Below are 18,302 nucleotides of genomic sequence, written 5' to 3'. Positions count from 1 at the left end.
TGGTGCTGGGAGGTGTGGGGGTGTGTGCCCTGTCCCCAAAGCGTCCCCCCCCACCAGCAAAACCCCAAAGTGAGGAATAAGAACACAGAATCGTAAAATCAGAGAATATTCTGAATTGGAAAGGACCTACAGGGGTCATGGAGTCCAACTCCTGGCGCCACAGGGGTGTACCCAAAATTTCAGACCATACACCTATACAACCATATAGCCATATGACCATACAGCCACACAGCTATATGACCAACAACACCAGGTGTTCGGGACCCCCGTTCCCCTTCCTTTCGGGCTAAGACGAGAGCAAGACGTAGACGAGCGTGGCGGCGATCAGCCCGATGCTGAAGCACACCTTGAGGAGGTGCGGCACCGAGCTGGAGCGCGGCCCCATACGCCCGGCCGCGCCGCACAGGGGCTGGAGGACGCGCTGCCGCTGGGTCAGGATGGCGGCACGGGCACCCCGCCAGGCTCCCGGGCCCCGCAGGCGGTACTGGTAGGGGGTGCAGGGCCCCAGCAGCACCTCCAGCGCCAGCGGGGGGTCGGTGAGGAAGAGCAGGGGCAGGTTGGGCTTGACGCCCAGCTGGCAGGCCAGCTCGTCCATGTAGGGGATGTAATCCACCTGGATGGTGTGCCGCCGGCTCGCCACGTACCTGCGGGCAGGGAGGGAGGCTCGGTGTGTGGGCACCGGGTGGGGGTGACGGCAGGGGGAATGCTTTGTAGGGTCCTTACCGCTTGGCCATCTTCTGCTTGGTTTGCGCAATGTCGGCCAGCATGGTGCTGGTTGGCGGCAGCTCCTGCAGCCCTGGGGAAGGAGAGGAAGGAGGGAGAGCTGGGCCTCTGTACCCAGCGTGGCCTTTGCTCGTGCTTTGCCACCAAGCAGGGAGCAAGAGGGAGGCATTTGCAAAGAAAGAAAAGGGAGAAAGTAGGCTGCAGGCAAGGAGACCTGTTACCGACCCCGCAAGGTTAAAAAGTGCAAGGCTTGTTGTGAAATGCAGCGTTGGTTTTTGTTCCTACACAGGAGGAGAACAAAAGGAGGAGGAGGTGCCACCAGCTGAACGACTTGGCTTTGCTGCACCTGGAAGATCCTGACTGCATCCTCCACCCACCTCGCTTACCCTTGAAGATGTGGGTGGCCCAGCGACACTGGAGCTCCGAGATGGGCATGATGGCTCCCAGGGGCTGGATGAAGCCGATGAAAGCCAGCGTCGGCTTCTCCAGGTCGACGGGGAACATGAATTTGTAGAGAGGGGCCTGGTTCTCCACCACCTTCACGCACTCCTCGAGGAAGGGGAAGGAGAAGCTGTACCCCGTGGCAAAGACCACGGCGTCGATGTCCTCCCTGGTGCCGTCCTCGAAGATGGCAGATGTCTCCGTGAACTCCTGGATGTTGGGCTTCACCCGCACCCTGCCCGAAATGATGCGATTGGGCAGGTCGTCGTTGATGGTCGCGTGCTGACTGAGGGCCCTGGAGGACACAGACAGAGCTCGTGGGGCCAGGCTGGGGACACCAGCAGGTCCCCGCGGTACTGCCTGGGTGCTCACCGGTGCTGGGGCTGCAGGCCGTAGAGCGAGTGGTCAAAGCGGGCATTGAGCTTCCTCTCTAGCACGAAGTTGCTCACGGAGAGGGGCAGCAGGCTCCGGAGGAGCTGGATGAAGCGGCTGAGGTAGGAGAAGTCGAAGGGGTAGCCACCTTCTGCCACCCGGTGCATCACCCAGGCCCCGCGCTTGGTGCTGAGGAAGACCTGGGAGGAAGGAGAAAGGAGGCAGCGGTGTCGAGCCACGTCCCACTGCGGTCCCGTTCAGGTACTCTTCAACCCCACTGTGCCCCTTGGGTGGATTGAGAGGGGATGAGGCACTTTGGATGGGTGCAGTGCTGGAGGGAGGGCAGATATTGTTTGGTGCCCTCTGGAATCGGATCGCTCTTTCAATAAATACCCTAGTGAGGGACATTTTATCTGAAGCTTGCTGCCTGCCCAAACTCGGATTGCTTGGGCAGGGAATAAAATCAGTCTGGGAGCAAAGAGGAGCAGGAGGGTGTCGAGCCTGGCTGGCTCCGCAGCTCACCTGCTTGGCCGTGTGGCTCAGCTCCACCGCGATATCGATGCCCGAATTCCCGGTGCCGACCACCACGACCTGCTTCCCCGTGAAGGCCCGCGGGCTCTTGTAGTCCCGGCTGTGCAAGTACCAGCCCTCAAAACTCTCCAGCCCTGCAAGAAAAGAGCAAAGCCGTGCCGGGTGCAGGTGGCCTCGGGAGAGGTAAGCACCTGGTGGCAGGGACGCGGGGCGTACCGGGGAAGGCATGCAGCGGGAGGTGCGCGTCGGTGTGGTGCCCGGTGCACACCAGCACGGCGTCAAAGACATCCGACTGCTGCTTGCCCTCGCTCTCGGTCACCACCTCCCAGCGGCCCGTGGAGGCGAAGTCGGGGCGCTTGGACACGCGGCACACGCTGGTCTGGGCAGGGGGAGCAGGAATCAGCATTTTGCAGCCCCCTGACCCCTGTGTCCCCCCCACAAATGTCCCCGTCTCTCACCCCGAAGCGGATGTGCCGCAGCAGGTCGAAGCGCCGGGCGTACATGCGGAAGTACTCCATGATCTTGGAGTGGTGCATGTAGTTGGGGAAGTCGTCGGGGATGGGGAAGTCGCTGAAGCACATCATCTCCTTGGAGGTGTTGATGATGACGGAGCGGTAGATGCTGGCGCGGCCCTCCTCGGGCTGCTCCTGCGGGCGTGGGGCACGGCTCAGCGCCAGCCAGGGGGAGATTCGAGGGGTTCCCAAAGCCCCCCGTGGTGCCGCTGCCCCACGAGCCCCACAGGGTGCTGGTGGCAGCTCAGTGGCTGTTCCTGCTCTCAGTGTCTCTGCCTTGGCTCTGCTCCATCACCGTTCCGCACCCACCACGGGCAAAAGCAGCAGCGTTGTTGTAGCCCAGCAGCCCCAAATCGCGGGCTGGTGCCGTGCAGCGTGCCCCAGGCTCCCGTGCTCGTGGCAGGGCAGGGCAGGGCAGCGCCGCACGCCTGGTTGGCGGGGGTCCCGGCGAAAAGAGGCAGCAGCAGCGCTCGGCGGGGGCAGGAACAAATCCGGGGGTTCCCCCGGGCAGGCAGCGCCTGGTGCCGGTGCGTGGGAGAGGCAGACGAGCAGGGAGAGGAGCAGCCCAGGCTGCCAGGGCCGGGCTGGGCAGGAGGGGACGGGGACAGGTAGGGAAGGGATGCCACCAGCAGCAGGGCAGCTGGGGAGCTGCGGGGTGGGCACGGGGGAAGGGACGGGTGGGAGAGAAGCCAGCAGGGAAGGGAGGGGATGGGAAAAGCGAAGGCAGAGCAGCGAGCCCTGGGGTGAGGGCCGGCCCCAGTCACGGGTCCATGGGCAGCCCGGCACGGTGTGGGGCTTACCTGGAAGCGCCACAGCCCCCCGATGTCCCCGCTCCTCTCGAAGCAGGTGGGCTCCAGCCCCTCGTCCAGGCAGCATTTCAGGGCGCACAGGCCCGAGGCGCCGGCACCGATGATGGCCACTCTCTGGGCAGCCATGGCCGGCGGTGGCAGCAAGGAAAGGCTGGCGGGGGGCACAGGAGGCGTGCGGGGCCGCTCGGGCAGCACCAGGCGTCCCGGTGCTTCCCAGCAGGGGTGGCTGAGGGCAGCGGGGGCATTGCGAGAGGTTTCCTCCAGACGTGATCTACAGGTTCCCACAGGTTCCCACAGCGTCGCGCCACACCTCCCACCCGCCCTCCCTCCCGCCGCAAAGGGGTCATTATCTTGGGTAAGCGCTTAACCACCTCGGAGTCACCCCCAGGAATTTCCTGGGTGTGGGGGCTGAGCCGTGGCCCCGCTCCAAATTTTGGCAAGTCACGGGGTGGAAAATGAGATGGGGGGGGGATGCTCCGGGCACCGCTGCCAGGCTCGGTGTGTGGTGGCCGGGGCAGCCGGCGCTGTGCCAGGTACCCAACCCGTGTCCCCATGGGGCTGTGTGTGACAGGGTGGGACAGATCCGTGGCTGCTTTGCCGTGGATATACAGGGGGATGTGAATAACAGGACAGGTTCCTGGCTCTGTTTAAGACACTTTAATCCAGTTAGAAAAATCACCGTGCCTTCGCCGTGAAGGTATCAGCATCGGAGGAGGTCCCTTGGGTATGCAGGTGACAGAACAGCCTGGCAAGTCCCCGCTGGGTGCCAGCAGTGCCTGAGCAGGGTGGGGTTTTCCCTACACAAGGGCAGGGTTTTTCCCCCATCCCGCTGCAGCCGCGGGGCATTATTTGGGGCTGCCACATCTGGGAGGCTCAGCTTTGCTGCTCAGGGCCGTGCCAGCAAGTGGATTGCCCTGCGGGCACGGGGGGCACGGCTGCTGTGGGGTCACACAGCCCCCTCCTGGCCTTGCCAACCCCACCAGGCAGCGAGCGGGAGCCTAGAGGAGGAGGAAGATGATGGCGAAGACAGCCACGGCCACGGCCAGCTTGCGGAGGAGCGGCAGGACCGAGGCCGAGCTGTTCTCCTCCACGTGCCGCGTCTGCAGGGGCTGGAGGACGCGCTGCCGCTGGGTCAGGATGGCGGCACGGGCACCCCGCCAGGCTCCCGGGCCCCGCAGGCGGTACTGGTAGGGGGTGCAGGGCCCCAGCAGCACCTCCAGCGCCAGCGGGGGGTCGGTGAGGAAGAGCAGGGGCAGGTTGGGCTTGACGCCCAGCTGGCAGGCCAGCTCGTCCATGTAGGGGATGTAATCCACCTGGATGGTGTGCCGCCGGCTCGCCACGTACCTGCGGGCAGGGAGGGAGGCTTGGAGCCACATCTCTGGTAGCACGTAGCCACGGGAGCCCACCGGCAGCCCCCGCTAGCCCGCGGTGCCCCTGCCTCATCCCAGCTGGTTCCTGGTGGTGTCTTACCGCTTGGCCATCTCTTCTTTCTTGTGCTTGATGTCAGCCTCCATGGTGCACCTCGGCGGCAGCGTGCTCAGCCCTGGGGGGAAGAGGCACAGCTCAGGGGGCTGCACGAGCAAAGGCACGGCTGGCTGCTGCCTCCCAGGCACGGCTGGGCACCGTCTGCCCCAGCTGTGGGGCTGCAGGCTCCAGGGGAATTTTGCCTCGCTTACCCTTGAAGACGCGGGTGGCCCAGCGACACTGGAGCTCCGAGATGGGCATGATGGCTCCCAGGGGCTGGATTAAGCCGATGAAAGCCAGCGTCGGCTTCTCCAGGTCGACAGGGAAGACGTATTTGTAGAGGGAGACCTGGTTCTCCACCACCTTCACGCACTCCTCGAGGAAGGGGAAGGAGAAGCTGTACCCCGTGGCAAAGACCACGGCGTCGATGTCTTCCCTGGTGCCATCCTCGAAGATGGCAGATGTCTCCGTGAACTCCCGGACGTTGGGCTTCACCCGCACCCTGCCCGAAATGATGCGGTTGGGCAGGTCGTCGTTGACGGTCGGGTGCTGGTCGAAAACCCTGGAGGACACAGGAGGAGCCGTCAGGGCAGCGGGGTGGGGAGAAGCTGCGGTGTCCTGCCCCAGGGGTGCTCATCCCCAGGGGTGGCATTGGAGGGTGCGTCCCTTGTCACCTGTGCTTTGGCTTCAGGCCGTAGTGCGCGTGGTCGAACCTCATGTTGAGCTGCCGCTCCGCGAAGCTGCTCGCCATGGAGGAGGTGAGCAACTGCTTCATCAGCGCCTTCAGGCGGGTGGTGAAGACGATGTCGATGGGGTAGCCCTGCTGCCCAACGCGGTTGAAGATCCACGCGCCGCGGCGGGTGCTGAGGAAGACCTGGGCGAACGGGAAAGTCACCTCCTGAGAGCTGTGGTGGTGGTGGGGACACCAAAAACCCCCCAAAATGGGTGTCCTCGTGGAGGTGGTGGTCCCAAGCCTGCGGTGTCCCACCTGGGGATGGTGCCACCAGGGGACCCCGCTGCTGCTGCTCACCTGCTTGGCCGCCTGGCTGATCTCCACAGCCAGGTCCGAGCCCGAGTTCCCGATCCCGATGACAACGACCCTCTTGTCCTTGTAGTCCTGGGCGTCCTTGTAGTCACGGCTGTGCAGGTAACTGCCCTTGAACTTCTCGATGCCTGTGGGGAGGGAGGAGGGATGCTGTGCCAGGCTGGAGGCCCCCCCAAAACGAAGCTGTGACCCCAGGGAGCCTTCCCTGGCTCTGCCAGACCCACCCCAGGGCCAAACCACGCAGGAAAACCCATGGAACCGGGAGAAAAAGCAGCGAGGAGAGCAGGCACAGCCACAGCACGGCTTTTTGGGGCTTTTTTTTTAGTAGCGAGGGGTGCGGGGCGTACCGGGGAAGGTGTGCAGCGGGAGGTGCGCGTCGGTGTGGTGCCCGGTGCACACCAGCACGGCGTCAAAGACATCCGACTGCTGCTTGCCCTCGCTCTCGGTCACCACCTCCCAGCGGCCCGTGGTGGCGAAATCGGGGCGCTTGGACACGCGGCACACGCTGGTCTGGGCAGGGGGGAGCGGGAATCAGCGTTTTGCAGCCCCCTGAACCCTGTGTCCCCCCCCAGGGTCCCCATCTCTCACCCCGAAGCGGACGTGCCGCAGCAGGTCGAAGCGCCGGGCGTACATGCGGAAGTACTCCATGATCTTGGAGTGGTGCATGTAGTTGGGGAAGTCGTCGGGGATGGGGAAGTCGCTGAAGCACATCATCTCCTTGGAGGTGTTGATGATGACGGAGCGGTAGATGCTGGCGCGGCCCTCCTCGGGCTGCTCCTGCGGGCGCGGGGCACGACTCAGCACCCCGCTGGCCCCGGCCCCGTGCAGGTCACTGCCTCGTGATGGAGCCGGGGGGGTTCTGCCACCGTGAGGCTCCCCGGGACCCACCGGGACGTGCACAGATCCTGCCCCAGGACTGCCCCGTGGCTGGTTTCGGTGCCCTACTGACACCCGCAGCCGGCACGGCTTACCTCCAACCTCTTACCTCAAACCTCCACAGCCCGCCGATGTCCCTGCTCCTCTCGAAGCAGACGGGCTCCAGCCCCTCGTCCAGGCAGGCTTTGATGGCGCAGAGCCCGCTGCTGCCCCCGCCGATGACAGCCACCCGCCTCGCCATGCCGCCCTGCGCCACCCAGCCTCAGCCGGGGCCGGTTGTGGCCTGGCTTTATGGCGCTCGGCGGCGAGGGGGAGCCTCCCCTGCCCTCACTCCTCCCACGGAGCCACAGGGCAGGCTGCCAGCTCTTGGCTCGCTCCGGATGCTTCGTTTTTCCGGCAGAGATTTGGGCCAGGAGCCGCCCCGGCGCCCGCTTGGGGACCCCCGTGGCGGGGGACACCTCGGGGGGCTGCCCGGAGCGGGGCAAGGGGCAGCTCAGCCCCGCGGCGTGCACGCTGGAAAATCAAACATTGCCTTGAACTTTTACCTGCAGGATTATCGGGATCAGCACAGACCTGCTTACGCCGATCGCTGCTGGTACCCTGTGGGTGGGTGAAGTGGCTCTGGCTGCCCCAGGGGCACCCTCCCCGCGTTACCCACGTCCCCACAGCCATGGCTCGCTCCTGGCTGCCCCTTTCCCAGCCCCACAGCCCCCCTTGGCTCTGCTGGGACCCCTCTGCCAGCTCCACCTTGCCAGCACAAGGAGGACAACTCATCTGGGCTTTCCTCCTGTCCCTCCCCACCCTGCTGTGCTGCGAAATGGCTGCACGGCTTGCTGTCGTGTTGTCCCTTCTCCTGTGGCAGCTGCGAGAGGAACCGAAAGTCCCCACAAGCCGGGACTCTGCCCCCGCTGTGCTCAGGACCACGACCTCTGTGCTGCATGGGGCAGGCTGCCCGGCACCCTGCTGCCCTCGCCGTGACCTCGTGTGGGCATCAGTGCCATGGCTTTTTTTGTTTTTTTTTTTTAACTTAATTTTTTTCCAGGAACTTAATGGCCACGAGCAGCCCCACCTGGCCCCAATTGTTCCTCACACCCCCAGCGCTATTTAAGCACTGCTCAGAGCCCTCACTCACTGCCTGTGGTGCCTGCGGCCTCGCCACCATCAATTTCCTGATTATCTGTGCTCTTGGCTCATTTTACAAGGTACAGTGGGATCAGCGCTGGCTGGCAGAGTCCCTGGCAGCTCTGCTGTTGCCCTCTACTCCCCCGCAATGCCTTCCTCCTGAGAGGGCAGAAAGGGATTGCTGAAGCCCTGTTCCTTGCCTGCCGCCCAGTGGAAGGAGCAGCCTCACCTTCGGGAGGGTTTTGGGGAACGCAGGCGGGGATCTGAGCAGCCCTGGGCTGGGTGAGGGTCACGGCTTTCCCTTAGCCCCCCAGCGAGGCGATTCCCGCAGCAAGGGGGAACATTTTAAGACCCCAGGAGAGGGTGAGGCAGGAGCCGGACTCCTGGTGGTCCTCTCCTACCAAGAAAAACTGGATGAAAAGGTTGCCAGGATGAATGGTGGCAGTGCAGGGGAGCCGTGGCAGTTGGTACAGCTCCACATTGTTGCCCCTGGGTGACTGAAAATCCCGCGGAGGGGGGAAAAAGATGGCCCAAACCCCCGGCTGCCCCCTTCCCTTCCCAGCAGCACTGGGAGCCAGGTGCCCGTGTCCCTGTTGGCCTTGGTGCAGCGCCTAAACCAGGAGTGATGGGAAGGAGACGCATTGCTCAGGAGGCAGAGCTCTTTATAAACCCGAGGACAGGCCCCAGCAGCAGCATCACCTGTATTTACAGTGCACAGCTAACACGGGCAGCTGCAGGGAAACCTCTGCGAAGCCCCAGCTATTCCACCTAACGCAGCAGGTGCCTGGCGAGGGCACCCTGATTCACAGATCAGCAGCGAGCTGCCAGGGGGTGCACAGACCCCTCCCCGGGCTCTGCGTTGTCCCTGGGGAGCGCTCGGTGCCTGGCAGCCCCGCAGCAGGGCGAGACAGCACCTAACCACAGGCCTGGGAGCCTGCAGCATTGCTAGTGTGAAATTTTGGCTGGAGAAATCTCAGTTCGAGTCCCGGTAGCCCCCTTTCTCTCTGTGTGCGTGTGTATGGAGAGAACGGGGTGTGAGCCTCCTCCTCCGGGAGGCTCTCAGTGGGTCCAGAGAGCAAAGAGGGCAGGCGCGTTGAGCGGGGAGAGCCAGCAGTACTCCACCACGCTGTAGAGCCCGTAGCCCAGCAGCAAGCCGAAGAGCACGTCCGTCACGTTGTGCCTGCCCAGCATCACCCTGGAGACGCCGACGACGAGGGCCCAGAGCACCACCAGCACCCGCAGCGGCACGGCGAGCACCAGGTGGTGCAGCACGAAGCGGCACACCAGGGCGGCGCGGGTGGCGTGGCCCGAGGGGAAGGAGTACTTGTCCACCGAGACGGTGACGAACATGTCCATCTTGTTGTGCGTGGGCCGCGGCCGCCGCACGATGCCTTTCACCACCGCCACCAGCACCAGGTCCAGCAGCAAGGCTAGGAGGAGGAAGAGGAGGGAGAAATTTATTGGTGTAAAACCCAGCATTCGCAGCTCAGGGCTCAAATCCTGCCTTGTTTTGAAAGCCCCGGCGGGGTTAACATTCCCTGCCTGCCTCTGCTGACTCAGCATGGCTCTGCACGCCCTGCTTTGACCCAGGTAAATGATCAATCCACCTCAGCTGCCTCTTGGTGTGAGGGGGGTCCCTGTGTCCTCGGTGGGTCTGGGGGCTTGCAGCTCCACATCTGGCTTCTCCCTGCTGCTGGGGGCCCCGGTGTACAAGTTAAACGCCCTTTACTCAGCTCTTAAAAACGGGGTGAACTAAACAACAGCAGCTTGCTCCCAGGAGTCTAAAGGCTGCTGTGGCAGAAGTCAGAGGTGAAGTGTCTGAGAAATGCTCCGTCAGGACTTGGCAAGAGCAGCTGCTCGCACCAGGCAGCACTTTCGCTACCTCAGCCCAGCTCGTGGTGCTGGCAGGAGCTGCTTCGTCCAGGGAAATCTTGTCTGAGAGACTGATTTCTGCCCTACGGCCTGTGCCTGGGCACAAAGTCCTTCCTTCGGTCACTTTAGTTTGCTCCCTTTGGTTAATCATTTAAGAACAAATGTTATTTGTGTTTTTTTTTGTTGTTGTTTTTTTCTTAGAAGTAAACCTAGTTCAATCACTTCTTTTGGGAGATTCAGCTCATTCCCCACATGGGTGCTGCAGGACCCCAAGGTGGGTGGCTGTAGCTGGACATGGCCCTGGTGCCAGAACACGCTTGCTCTGAGTAATGGTTTTATACTAAAACAGGGCAGATTTAGATTAGATATCTGCAATAAATTCTTCACTACGAGGGAGGTGAGGCACTGAACAGGCTGCCCAGAGAAGCGGTGTTTGCCCCATCCCTGGAAGTGCCCAGGGTCAGGCTGGATGGGGCTTTGGGCAGCCTGGGCTGGTGGGAGGTGTCCCTGCCCATGGCAGGGGGTGGAACTGGGTGGGCTTTAAGCTCTCTTCCAACCCAAACGATTCTGTGGAAAGAGGGCAGAAGCCACCAGCTCCCTTCCCACCAGTGCTGTAATTTAGCCACGCACTGCTAAATGGAAAAGACGCACGAAAGCATACAGTTCCCACCAAGCAAACTGAGATTCAAACAATCACTGTGAGACACCTATAATTTCCCAACTTAAAAGCTGGGAATCCAGAAAGGTCTGTTGTTCTGGCGCTACGGCTGCTTCAAAGCGAGCAAAAATGAATTTACATATACCTCCTAGGACAGGATGCTGGGGGGGGTGAAATGCAGCACCAGGCGTGATTAAAATGCATGCTTTGGGTGAAGTTTCCACATTGGCTTTTACAGATCAGCGCCTGCAGCGAGCCCACGGGCACAGTGTTTGGAAACTGGAGCTGCCACCCAGGTGCCACATGGACACAGGTTTTTGGAAGCCGGAGCAGCCACCCAGGTACCGCATGGGCACAATGTCTGGAAGCTGGAGCAGCCACCCAGGTACTGCAGCTCCGGGCAGACGTGCCAGCTGCTGGGAACCAGACGGCTCCCCCCCGGGGCTGTGACACCCAGCTTTCCTCAGCCCTTCCCCACCCCTCGGGCCCCATCCTCCCACCGTGGCGGCCCCCTCCCGGCCTCACCGAAGAGCAGGTTGAGCAGCACCTCCCTGGCGGCCGAGCTGTCGCTCTGGCAGAGCCCGTAGAAGGTGCCCAGCAGCCAGGGGATGCCGTGCCCCGACACCTCCACCACCTTGAGCAGCGGCCGGGCGCTGCCCCATGCCGAGGCCTCCCCGGCGCACACTCCCAGGCGCTTGGAGGCCCAGAGGTCGACGGCGAGCAGGGAGCTGAGGGCGATGCCCACGAAGGACGGGTTCAGCCTCATGCAGTCCTCCTCGGGCAGCGGTGGGGGCGCGGAGCCCCCGGATTCACGGTGGCGATTTGGGCTGTCCGGGGCTGTGGGGCCGCGCTGGCTCAGCAGGGACACGAACTCCGGGCGGCCGGCGCGGCGCTCACGGCTGCTGCGAGGGCTGGGCATGGCGCTGGGATGGGGACTGGGACCGGGATGGGACCAGACCTGGAGAGGCCAAGGCAGGTCACTCACTGCTGGGCTGCCTCCTGCTGTCACCTCACAGGCCCAGCTGCCCCTGGTGCCCCCCAGGTACCTCCCCGGTGTCCCTCAGTGCCCTCAGGTATCCCTGAATATCTCCCTGGTGCCTCCCAGTACCCCTCTGGTGCCCTCCGGTAACCTCCCAGTATCCCCTCAGTGCCCCCAGTACCTCCCAAGTGCCCCCTGTACTCTCCTGGTGCCCACCAGTAACCTCCTGGTATCACCTCAGTGCCCCCAGTATCCCCCAACTACCCCTCTGGTGCCCCTTGTACCCTCCCGGTACCTCCCTGGTGCCCTCCGGTACCCTCCCAGTATCCCCTCAGTGCCCCCAGTACCTCCCAAGTGCCCCCTGTACTCTCCCAGTGCCCACCAGTACCCTCCCAGTATCCCCTCAGTGCCCCCAGTCTCCCCCAACTACCCCTCCGGTGCCCCCTGTACCCTCCCAGTATCTCTCTGGTGCCCTGTGCGTTCACCCGGTGCCCTCCAGTATCTCCCCAGTGCCCCCCAGTACCCCTCCGGTGCCCCCTGTACCCCTCCGGCACCTCTCGGTGCCCACCAGTACCCTCCCAGTCTCCCCCAAGCCCCCCTCCAGTGCCCCTTGTACCCTCCCAGTACCTTCCCGGTACCCTCCAGTACCCCTCGGTGCCCACCAGTACCCTCCCAGTATCCCCTTAGTACCCCCAGTATCCTCCCAGTCTCCCCTAATTCCCCCTCCGGTGCCCCCTGTACCCCCCCCGTACCCCCCTATACCCCCCCGGTGCCCCCCGGTATCCCCCATACCCCCCCGGTACCCTCCCGGTACCCCCCCAGTCTCCCCCAAGCCCCCCCCCGATGCCCCTTTTACCCCCCCCCACACCTCCCCGTTACCCCCCGTACCCCCCCGGTCCCCCCGGTGCCGCCCCCCGTTACCACAGCGACCGCACCGGGCGCCGCCGCCTCCTTCCCCCCCTTCCCCCTAGCGGCGGTGCCGGCAGACGGTGGCCGCCGAGGGCCTCAAGAGCGGCGGCGGCGGCGCCTTCGCCCTCCCGGTGCCGGTGCCGGTGCCGGTGCCGGGCGATGGCGGTGATACCGGGCCGGGGGGGGGAGGGGGGGTCCGGTCGGTAACAGCGGCGGGGAGGAGCGGGCGGCGGCCATGGGCTGCCTGCAGAGCGTGGCGTGCAAGGCGCGGGTGCGGCGGGAGCAGATCGTGGTGTCCGACGTGTCCGCCACCATCGAGCCCGCCGCCACCGCCATCGAGGAGAGCTCGCCCGTGGTGCTGCGCTACCGCACGCCCTATTTCCGCGCCTCCGCCCGCGTCCTCATGCCGCCCATCGCCCGCCGCCACACCTGGGTGGTGGGCTGGATCCAGGCCTGCAACCACATGGAGTTCTACAACACCTACAGCGACCTCGGCGTGTGAGCTGCGGGCGTGTGGGGTGGGCGTATGGGGTGTGTGGGGGGGTGCGTGGGGTTGGTGTCGTGCCTTAGGGTCAGGGTGAGGGGCTGCCGGGGGGCTTGGTGTTGTTGTGTGGTGGGGATGGGGGCTCTGGGGGTGTGCTGGAAGGGGTTAGAGGGCGCGGTGTGGTGCTGGGAGGTGGTGGGGTCCTGGCACTATTACGTGATGGGGATGGAGGGTCTGGTGCCGGTCCTTAAGGGGTCAGAGACCCCAGAGTGGTGCTGTGAGGTGGTGGGGTCCCAGCACCACTGCGTGATGGGGATGGAGGTCCTGATGCTGTTCCTTAAGTCAGAGACCCCATAGTGGTTCTGTGAGGTAATGGGGTCCCAGCGCAGTTACATGATGGGGACAGAGGCCCTGGCACCATTCCTTATGAGGTCAGAGACCCCATTGAGGCCCTGTGAGGCGATGGAATCCCGCTGCCATTACATGATGGGGACGGAGACCCCACTGCCATTCTGTGCAGGGCCAGACACCCCAGTGTGGCCCTGTGAGGTGATGGGGTCCCGGTGCCATTACATGATGGGACAGAGGCCCTGGCACCATCCTGTAAGGCACCACAGACCCCATAGCAGTCCTGTGAGGGGACAGGCCCCCTGTGAGGGGTCAGGGACCCCGGTGCCATCACACGATGGGGACAGAGACCCCATTGTGGTTCCGTGAGGGGACAGAGGCCCCAGCACGGTTCCCCGCTGTCCTCCCTCAACACCATGTCCTCGTGTCCCTTGTTGCCACCCTACTGGGAGCGTTTTGGGGTGAAACCCCTTGAAGGCTCCACGCAGGTGGCTCAGGAGGACACCGAGGCGCACGTCTGCAGCCAGGCCCGTCCCCGGCCCGTCCCACCGACCTCATTTCTCCCGGTTCCTTCCCCGGGAGCAGCAGAGCCCTAATTTCTCTCAGGCAGCGGGGGGGGGCTCGCAGAAAGCCCCATGGGGCCTGCATGGCCCCAGCTGGGGCTGGAGCAGCTCCCCCGGCCCCGCTCTGCTCCTTGACCACCTCTCGCTCTGGGTGGCTTTAAATTTAAAAGCGTGGATTCAAAATTGTGTGGGTTTTCCCATTCTCGGGACTTTAGGAAAGATGCCCGGGACCTGGGCTAGGGCTCGCCGGAGCCAGGTGGCCGCCGGCCCCGTTCCCAGCTCGTAGCGGCCACGTGGAGATCCCCTGCCTGGCCGCACCCGCCTGGCGGTGTTGGTGTGGGCCGCAGCCAAGATTTTGGCTGGAATTTCCCCCCCCCCCCCCACAACCCCAGCAGCGCGGCAGGGATTTCATCGCAGCGGCAGCAGGCGGAATTGTGATATTTAATTGCCGCACATGTGTCTCAGCCTATATTTAGGGGTGTAGGAATCGCAGACGGAGCTGCAGGCATGGGGGGAGCTGCTCCAGGCTCGGCGTGGCGGTGCTGCAGCTGACACACAGCGAGTTTTTTTTTTTTTTTTTTTTCCTTTTTCTCCTTTCTTTCTTTAGATCAAGAGCTGATTAAGGAGAGCGTGACCCGCGGAAGGCTCAGAAATGAGTTTTGGCCCGTTTGGTTAGACGGCAGGTTAATTAAAATGCTGTTGTGCTGGCAGAGCGGAGGCTTCTGCTGGCCCCGACTGACTCAGCGAAGGAGCTGAAGACAAATTTGTGCTTGAATGAGGTCCTCGGTGGCTTCCTGCAGGTGGGAAGATGGTTCCCAAGCTCTGCTCTTGAGTCAGCGCTGCTGGAGGGAGGATCTGGTGGCTGATGCCAGAGACGGGCTCTGGTGCGAGGCTCTGGCTGGGCACGAAGCCTCCGGTGGCTGCAGCAGAAATGGCTTTTTCAGGGGGATTTTGGACTGAATCGTTATCCCTTTATCTGTGCTCTCTCCCCCTGGTCTAAAGCAGGTGCTGGCACACTGGGGCTCGCCTCAGTCTCTCCCTTGCCGTCTCCGGTTCCCCGATAACCTGCCCCTTCTCTCTCCGTTCCCTAGGTCGAGCTGGGAGCTGCCCGACCTGCGAGAAGGAAGAGTAAAAGCCATCAGCGACTCCGATGGGGTGAGCTACCCCTGGTACGGCAACACCACGGAAACGGTGACCCTGGTCGGCCCCACGAACAAGATCTCCAGGTTCTCGGTGAGCATGAACGACAACTTCTACCCCAGCGTGACGTGGGCTGTCCCCGTGAGCAACAGCAACGTGCCGCTGCTGACCAGGATTAAAAGGGACCAGAGCTTCACCACCTGGCTGGTGGCCATGAACACCACCACCAAGGAGAAGATCATCCTGCAGACCATCAAGTGGAGGATGCGGGTGGACATTGAGGTTGATCCCATGCAGCTCCTGGGCCAGCGGGCACGGCTGGTGGGCAGGACTCAGCAGGAGCAGCCGCGGATCCTGAGCAGGATGGAGCCCATCCCGCCCAACGCACTAGTGAAACCCAACGCCAACGATGCCCAAGTCCTCATGTGGAGACCCAAGCGAGGCCAGCCCATAGTGGTGATACCGCCCAAGTAGCGCAGCACCGGGGCGCGTGGTTCCTGAGCCAAAGCAGACCTCCTGGGTTCGCCTGCCTTTTGTAGCTGCGCTTGGAAACACGGCTTCTCCTCAGCTGGAAAGAGAGCGTCAGCCTGGCCCGGCCGCCGAGCTGGTGGATCCCCCCCAGGAGGTGGATTTGAGCACTCCTAGGGCTGGCAAAGAGGCTGGCTTGGCTAACCACCTCCTGCTTCCCTGCAGGGAGACGTGAGGAGCGAGAGCGCCATCCAACCGTGCCTGTGGCAAATGCTGCTTCCACCCCGTCAGCCGGAGAAGAGTCAAGACCATCGAGACCATGCCTGCCAGTTGGGGCGGGGGGCTCTGCGCAGCCGCCCTGCCCCTGGGTGTCTCTACCTATGCATTTTGGATGGATAATCAGCCCGTTGTCACGCTCGCTGGGACTTGGCAGGGCCTGGGAGCAGCGCGGGAGCCCGGTGACAGGGGGCGTCTGTGCCCGAGAGGGGCTCCCCGCAGCGGGACGTTTTGCATGCATCTCGGTGTGTTTGGAGTAGTCGTGAACGTAGGAGGTGGCGTAGTTCATTCCCATCTTGGAGTGAGACCTAAGGGCAGGTTACCCGTCCCTTAGTTTTAAGGTGCACTAAATCTTTGCAGTTCCTCAGCCTCCCCATTCCCGCCAGCCCTTTTCTTTCCTTTTTATTTTTTTTTATTTTTTATTTTTAAATTTTTTTTTGCAGAAGCAAAAATTAATCCTCAGCCAGCAGAGAAGCCGCGAGCGGCTCCTGTTTACCCAGGCGAGGGAGAGCAGGCAGTTACTGACGGCGTTTGCGTGGTAGCCAAAAATCCTTGGAGGTACTCCAGGATTCGGGTGCTTCCACTGCTTACGGGAGCCCGTGAGCGACAAGTTGGGCTCTTGCTCATCTTCCCTGCAAACGCCTGCTCGTGTGGGGACCTCATCCGGAGCCACCCGTGGAGCTGAGCAGCTCAGGGGTGCGCACGGGGAGGAGGAGAGCGCGCTGCCTCGTGCCGCTGCAGCTGTCTGGCAGATAAGGGATTCCTTTTGACTTGCCTTTCTCCTCGCCCCTGCCCTTGCCTCGCCGCCTGGACCGCTGGCATCGTTCTGGTCGGCGAGGAGGTGCTGGTGCTGCGGGCTGGGCGCTCAATTCCCTGCTTGTTTCGGCAGGGGAGCGATGTTTCCTCTCTTTCATCTGTGCCCTGGTGGTTGCTCCCTCCTGGATGCAGCAGAAGCAGGAGCCACGGTGGCTCTGCCCCTGCCCAGGGCCAGCTTCGGGCTCCCTGTGTTCCCCAAGGGGCCTGGGCAGACGAATGTGGCTTTTGCTGCTTTCCCTTCTCTCTCCGCTTCGCCCTGCTGTCCTTCTGTCTGTGAGGTTTTGCTGCTGTGGGGCTGTGGGGTGCTTCCCCAGCGTGGGACACGCACCCCGAGCCTCTGGGAGCTGCTCCCTGCAGGCAGAGGGACTCCCCAGGCATCTTAGACCAAAAATCCTTGTGAAATCCCCAGGCTATTTATGATCCTCAGCAGCGCTTGCCACGGGTTCGGCTCCTTCTGTCCCTTCTGCGTGCCGGCACCTCGAGCACTTCCAGGTGCTGTGGGCTGCGGCCCCGCTCGGTTTGGTGGGCTGGGATCCGGCGGATTTCGGGTCAGTGAGGGCTGGGTGAACCCTTCTGCAAGGAGGGTGTGAAGGGGAGGCAGGCGTCGGGCTCTGGTTTGCTTTGCTCCCCTGCGGGGGGAGGTGAGCGCTGCAGGGCGCCCCGTTTTTGTGAGGTTTGGCCAGGGTTTTCATACCGACGCACAATCACAGGCAGCTGTAGCCATCGCTGAGGTTTCCTTTATCAAAAGTGTGCCTGGCAAGCCCTTGGAAACTTCAGATCCAATTTGTTGTAAACATTTTTGGGAGGAGGCGGAGGGGGAAGCACCTTTTGGTGCGAAATAAGAAAAAAAAAACAAACAACAAAGTGTATTTTTGACCCGCTGGGGTTTTTCCCCCAGAGGCGATGGTCAGGGCAGCGGTGCTGGGAGCAGGGGGGTGCAGGTGTGGGGCTGCCTCCTCCCTCCTTCCCTGCTCCTAGCTGGCGCCTCGTTATCTCAGGGAGGATCCCGAGGTGCCCCCTTCTCCTCCATCCCCTGGCGTTTTTGGGGCCGTGCCCCCACGCCGCTCGGGCGCTGCGGGAAGCGTCCGTCCGTCCGTCCCTCTGGCTTCAGGGCATGGCTTCGTGGTGCAGGGGAACGCCTGCGGGGCAGGCGCCGGCACCGCCGCCCCTCTCCTCCCCGGCTTATTTATTGATTCCCCTATTTGTATTTATTTATTTATTTATTTATTTATTTATTTGACGTTTATTTATTGATTTGTATTTATCGACGGCTGGAACGCGGGGCGGGGGGGGGGGTCAGCAGGGGTGGCTGGGTCCCCCCCATCCCTCTCTCCCTTCCCCGTGGATTTTGGGAGCGCCGACGGGGAGGGTTGCTCGCGGGCACCTGCTCCCATCCTGTCCCCTTTTGGGAGGGAAGGGAGAACTGGGGAAAAGGAAGGGGGACGACGCAGATGCCTGCAGGGAGGACGTGCCCGTCCTTTCCCTGCAGAAGCCCCCTCGTGCCCCCTCCCCAGGCGCTGCGCTCCCTCCCGTGCCCGTCCCTATTTATCGGCCCGGCCTCCCGGTGTCTTTCTGTTTGGCTCGCACTGAATTTGCTGTTGCCAATTTCCGGAGATGGTGATCGGAGCGAGGACGCGTGGGTGTCGCTACGGAGGAAAGAGAAAAATCAGGTATTCTGCTGCCGTCTGGGGAAAATCGGAAGGAAGAGGAGACGAAAGCTGGTTTTGCAGAGTGCCTTAAACACAAATGACTTTACCGAGTAGGGGGCTTGGACTTCTGTCTTTGGATGTTATTGCAAACTCGAACAAACGTTGCATTTCACTTCTCTGGGATTAAAAGCAAAACGTTCGACCTGTGCTGGAACCCAGGTGTTCTGTCTGCTCGAGTAACTCCG

At 62.8% G+C, this 18,302-nt stretch overlaps 4 protein-coding genes across 9 annotated transcripts; 1 reads left to right on the top strand and 3 right to left on the bottom strand.

The window, feature by feature from the left end:
• Positions 1-95: 95 nt before the first annotated feature.
• LOC137860258 (flavin-containing monooxygenase 5-like) lies at positions 96-3,873 on the bottom strand. Its single transcript, XM_068690302.1, has 8 exons — positions 3,380-3,873; positions 2,526-2,714; positions 2,284-2,446; positions 2,059-2,201; positions 1,537-1,736; positions 1,110-1,459; positions 724-796; positions 96-644 (listed from the first exon to the last, which is right to left on the bottom strand). The coding sequence occupies exons 1-8, from the start codon at positions 3,512-3,514 to the stop codon at positions 287-289; spliced, it is 1,611 nt and encodes a 536-aa protein (XP_068546403.1). The 5' UTR covers positions 3,515-3,873; the 3' UTR covers positions 96-286.
• Positions 3,874-4,030: 157 nt separating this feature from the next.
• LOC137860259 (flavin-containing monooxygenase 5-like) lies at positions 4,031-7,639 on the bottom strand. The gene is made up of 8 exons (XM_068690303.1): positions 6,883-7,639; positions 6,486-6,674; positions 6,245-6,407; positions 5,883-6,025; positions 5,527-5,726; positions 5,065-5,414; positions 4,859-4,931; positions 4,031-4,732 (listed from the first exon to the last, which is right to left on the bottom strand). The coding sequence occupies exons 1-8, from the start codon at positions 7,012-7,014 to the stop codon at positions 4,387-4,389; spliced, it is 1,596 nt and encodes a 531-aa protein (XP_068546404.1). The 5' UTR covers positions 7,015-7,639; the 3' UTR covers positions 4,031-4,386.
• Positions 7,640-8,540: 901 nt separating this feature from the next.
• PLPP6 (phospholipid phosphatase 6) lies at positions 8,541-12,466 on the bottom strand. 2 transcript variants are annotated; one of them, XM_068690316.1, is made up of 3 exons: positions 12,326-12,466; positions 10,951-11,383; positions 8,541-9,325 (listed from the first exon to the last, which is right to left on the bottom strand). In XM_068690316.1, the coding sequence occupies exons 2-3, from the start codon at positions 11,342-11,344 to the stop codon at positions 8,955-8,957; spliced, it is 765 nt and encodes a 254-aa protein (XP_068546417.1). In that variant the 5' UTR covers positions 11,345-11,383; positions 12,326-12,466; the 3' UTR covers positions 8,541-8,954. The 2 variants fall into 2 exon arrangements, with proteins under 2 accessions (XP_068546417.1, XP_068546418.1); XM_068690317.1 differs by having other exon boundaries at positions 12,340-12,445.
• On the top strand, positions 9,969-18,271 carry FAM78B (family with sequence similarity 78 member B). Of its 5 annotated transcripts, none has more exons than XM_068690315.1 (3): positions 9,969-10,041; positions 10,664-10,810; positions 14,800-18,271. In XM_068690315.1, exon 3 carries the CDS (start codon positions 14,948-14,950, stop codon positions 15,320-15,322), a length of 375 nt encoding a protein of 124 aa, XP_068546416.1. In that variant the 5' UTR covers positions 9,969-10,041; positions 10,664-10,810; positions 14,800-14,947; the 3' UTR covers positions 15,323-18,271. The 5 variants fall into 5 exon arrangements, 4 of the variants coding, with proteins under 4 accessions (XP_068546416.1, XP_068546413.1, XP_068546414.1 ...); XR_011098796.1 differs by lacking the exons at positions 9,969-10,041; positions 10,664-10,810 and adding an exon at positions 12,415-12,811 and having other exon boundaries at positions 14,800-15,933; positions 16,036-18,271; XM_068690313.1 differs by lacking the exons at positions 9,969-10,041; positions 10,664-10,810 and adding exons at positions 12,871-13,079; positions 13,167-14,592.
• The last annotated feature ends 31 nt before the right edge of the window (positions 18,272-18,302 follow it).

The sequence above is a fragment of the Anas acuta genome, chromosome 8 (genome assembly GCF_963932015.1).
Source record: "Anas acuta chromosome 8, bAnaAcu1.1, whole genome shotgun sequence".
Classification (NCBI taxonomy): Eukaryota; Metazoa; Chordata; class Aves; order Anseriformes; family Anatidae; genus Anas; species Anas acuta.
Note: the sequence above shows the minus strand (reverse complement) of the source record. Positions and strands in the feature narration are given on the sequence as shown.

Excerpts from the sequence above, each read along its gene's own strand:
- LOC137860258 (XM_068690302.1), bottom strand. The coding sequence starts at position 3,514 with ATGGCTGCCCAGAGAGTGGCCATCATCGGTGCCGGCGCCTCGGGCCTG. Across the intron at positions 2,447-2,525 it reads TGCGGCACATCCGCTTCGGG|ACCAGCGTGTGCCGCGTGTC; the intron begins GTGAGAGACGGG and ends CCCCCTGCCCAG. Across the intron at positions 797-1,109 it reads GGCCACCCACATCTTCAAGG|GGCTGCAGGAGCTGCCGCCA; the intron begins GTAAGCGAGGTG and ends CTCCTTCCCCAG.
- LOC137860259 (XM_068690303.1), bottom strand. The coding sequence starts at position 7,014 with ATGGCGAGGCGGGTGGCTGTCATCGGCGGGGGCAGCAGCGGGCTCTGC. Across the intron at positions 6,408-6,485 it reads TGCGGCACGTCCGCTTCGGG|ACCAGCGTGTGCCGCGTGTC; the intron begins GTGAGAGATGGG and ends CCCCCTGCCCAG. Across the intron at positions 5,727-5,882 it reads TCAGCCAGGCGGCCAAGCAG|GTCTTCCTCAGCACCCGCCG; the intron begins GTGAGCAGCAGC and ends CCGTTCGCCCAG.
- PLPP6 (XM_068690316.1), bottom strand. The coding sequence starts at position 11,344 with ATGCCCAGCCCTCGCAGCAGCCGTGAGCGCCGCGCCGGCCGCCCGGAG. Across the intron at positions 9,326-10,950 it reads GCTGCTCAACCTGCTCTTCG|CCTTGCTGCTGGACCTGGTG; the intron begins GTGAGGCCGGGA and ends TCCTCCTCCTAG.
- FAM78B (XM_068690312.1), top strand. The coding sequence starts at position 12,549 with ATGGGCTGCCTGCAGAGCGTGGCGTGCAAGGCGCGGGTGCGGCGGGAG. Across the intron at positions 12,812-14,799 it reads ACCTACAGCGACCTCGGCGT|GTCGAGCTGGGAGCTGCCCG; the intron begins GTGAGCTGCGGG and ends TCCGTTCCCTAG.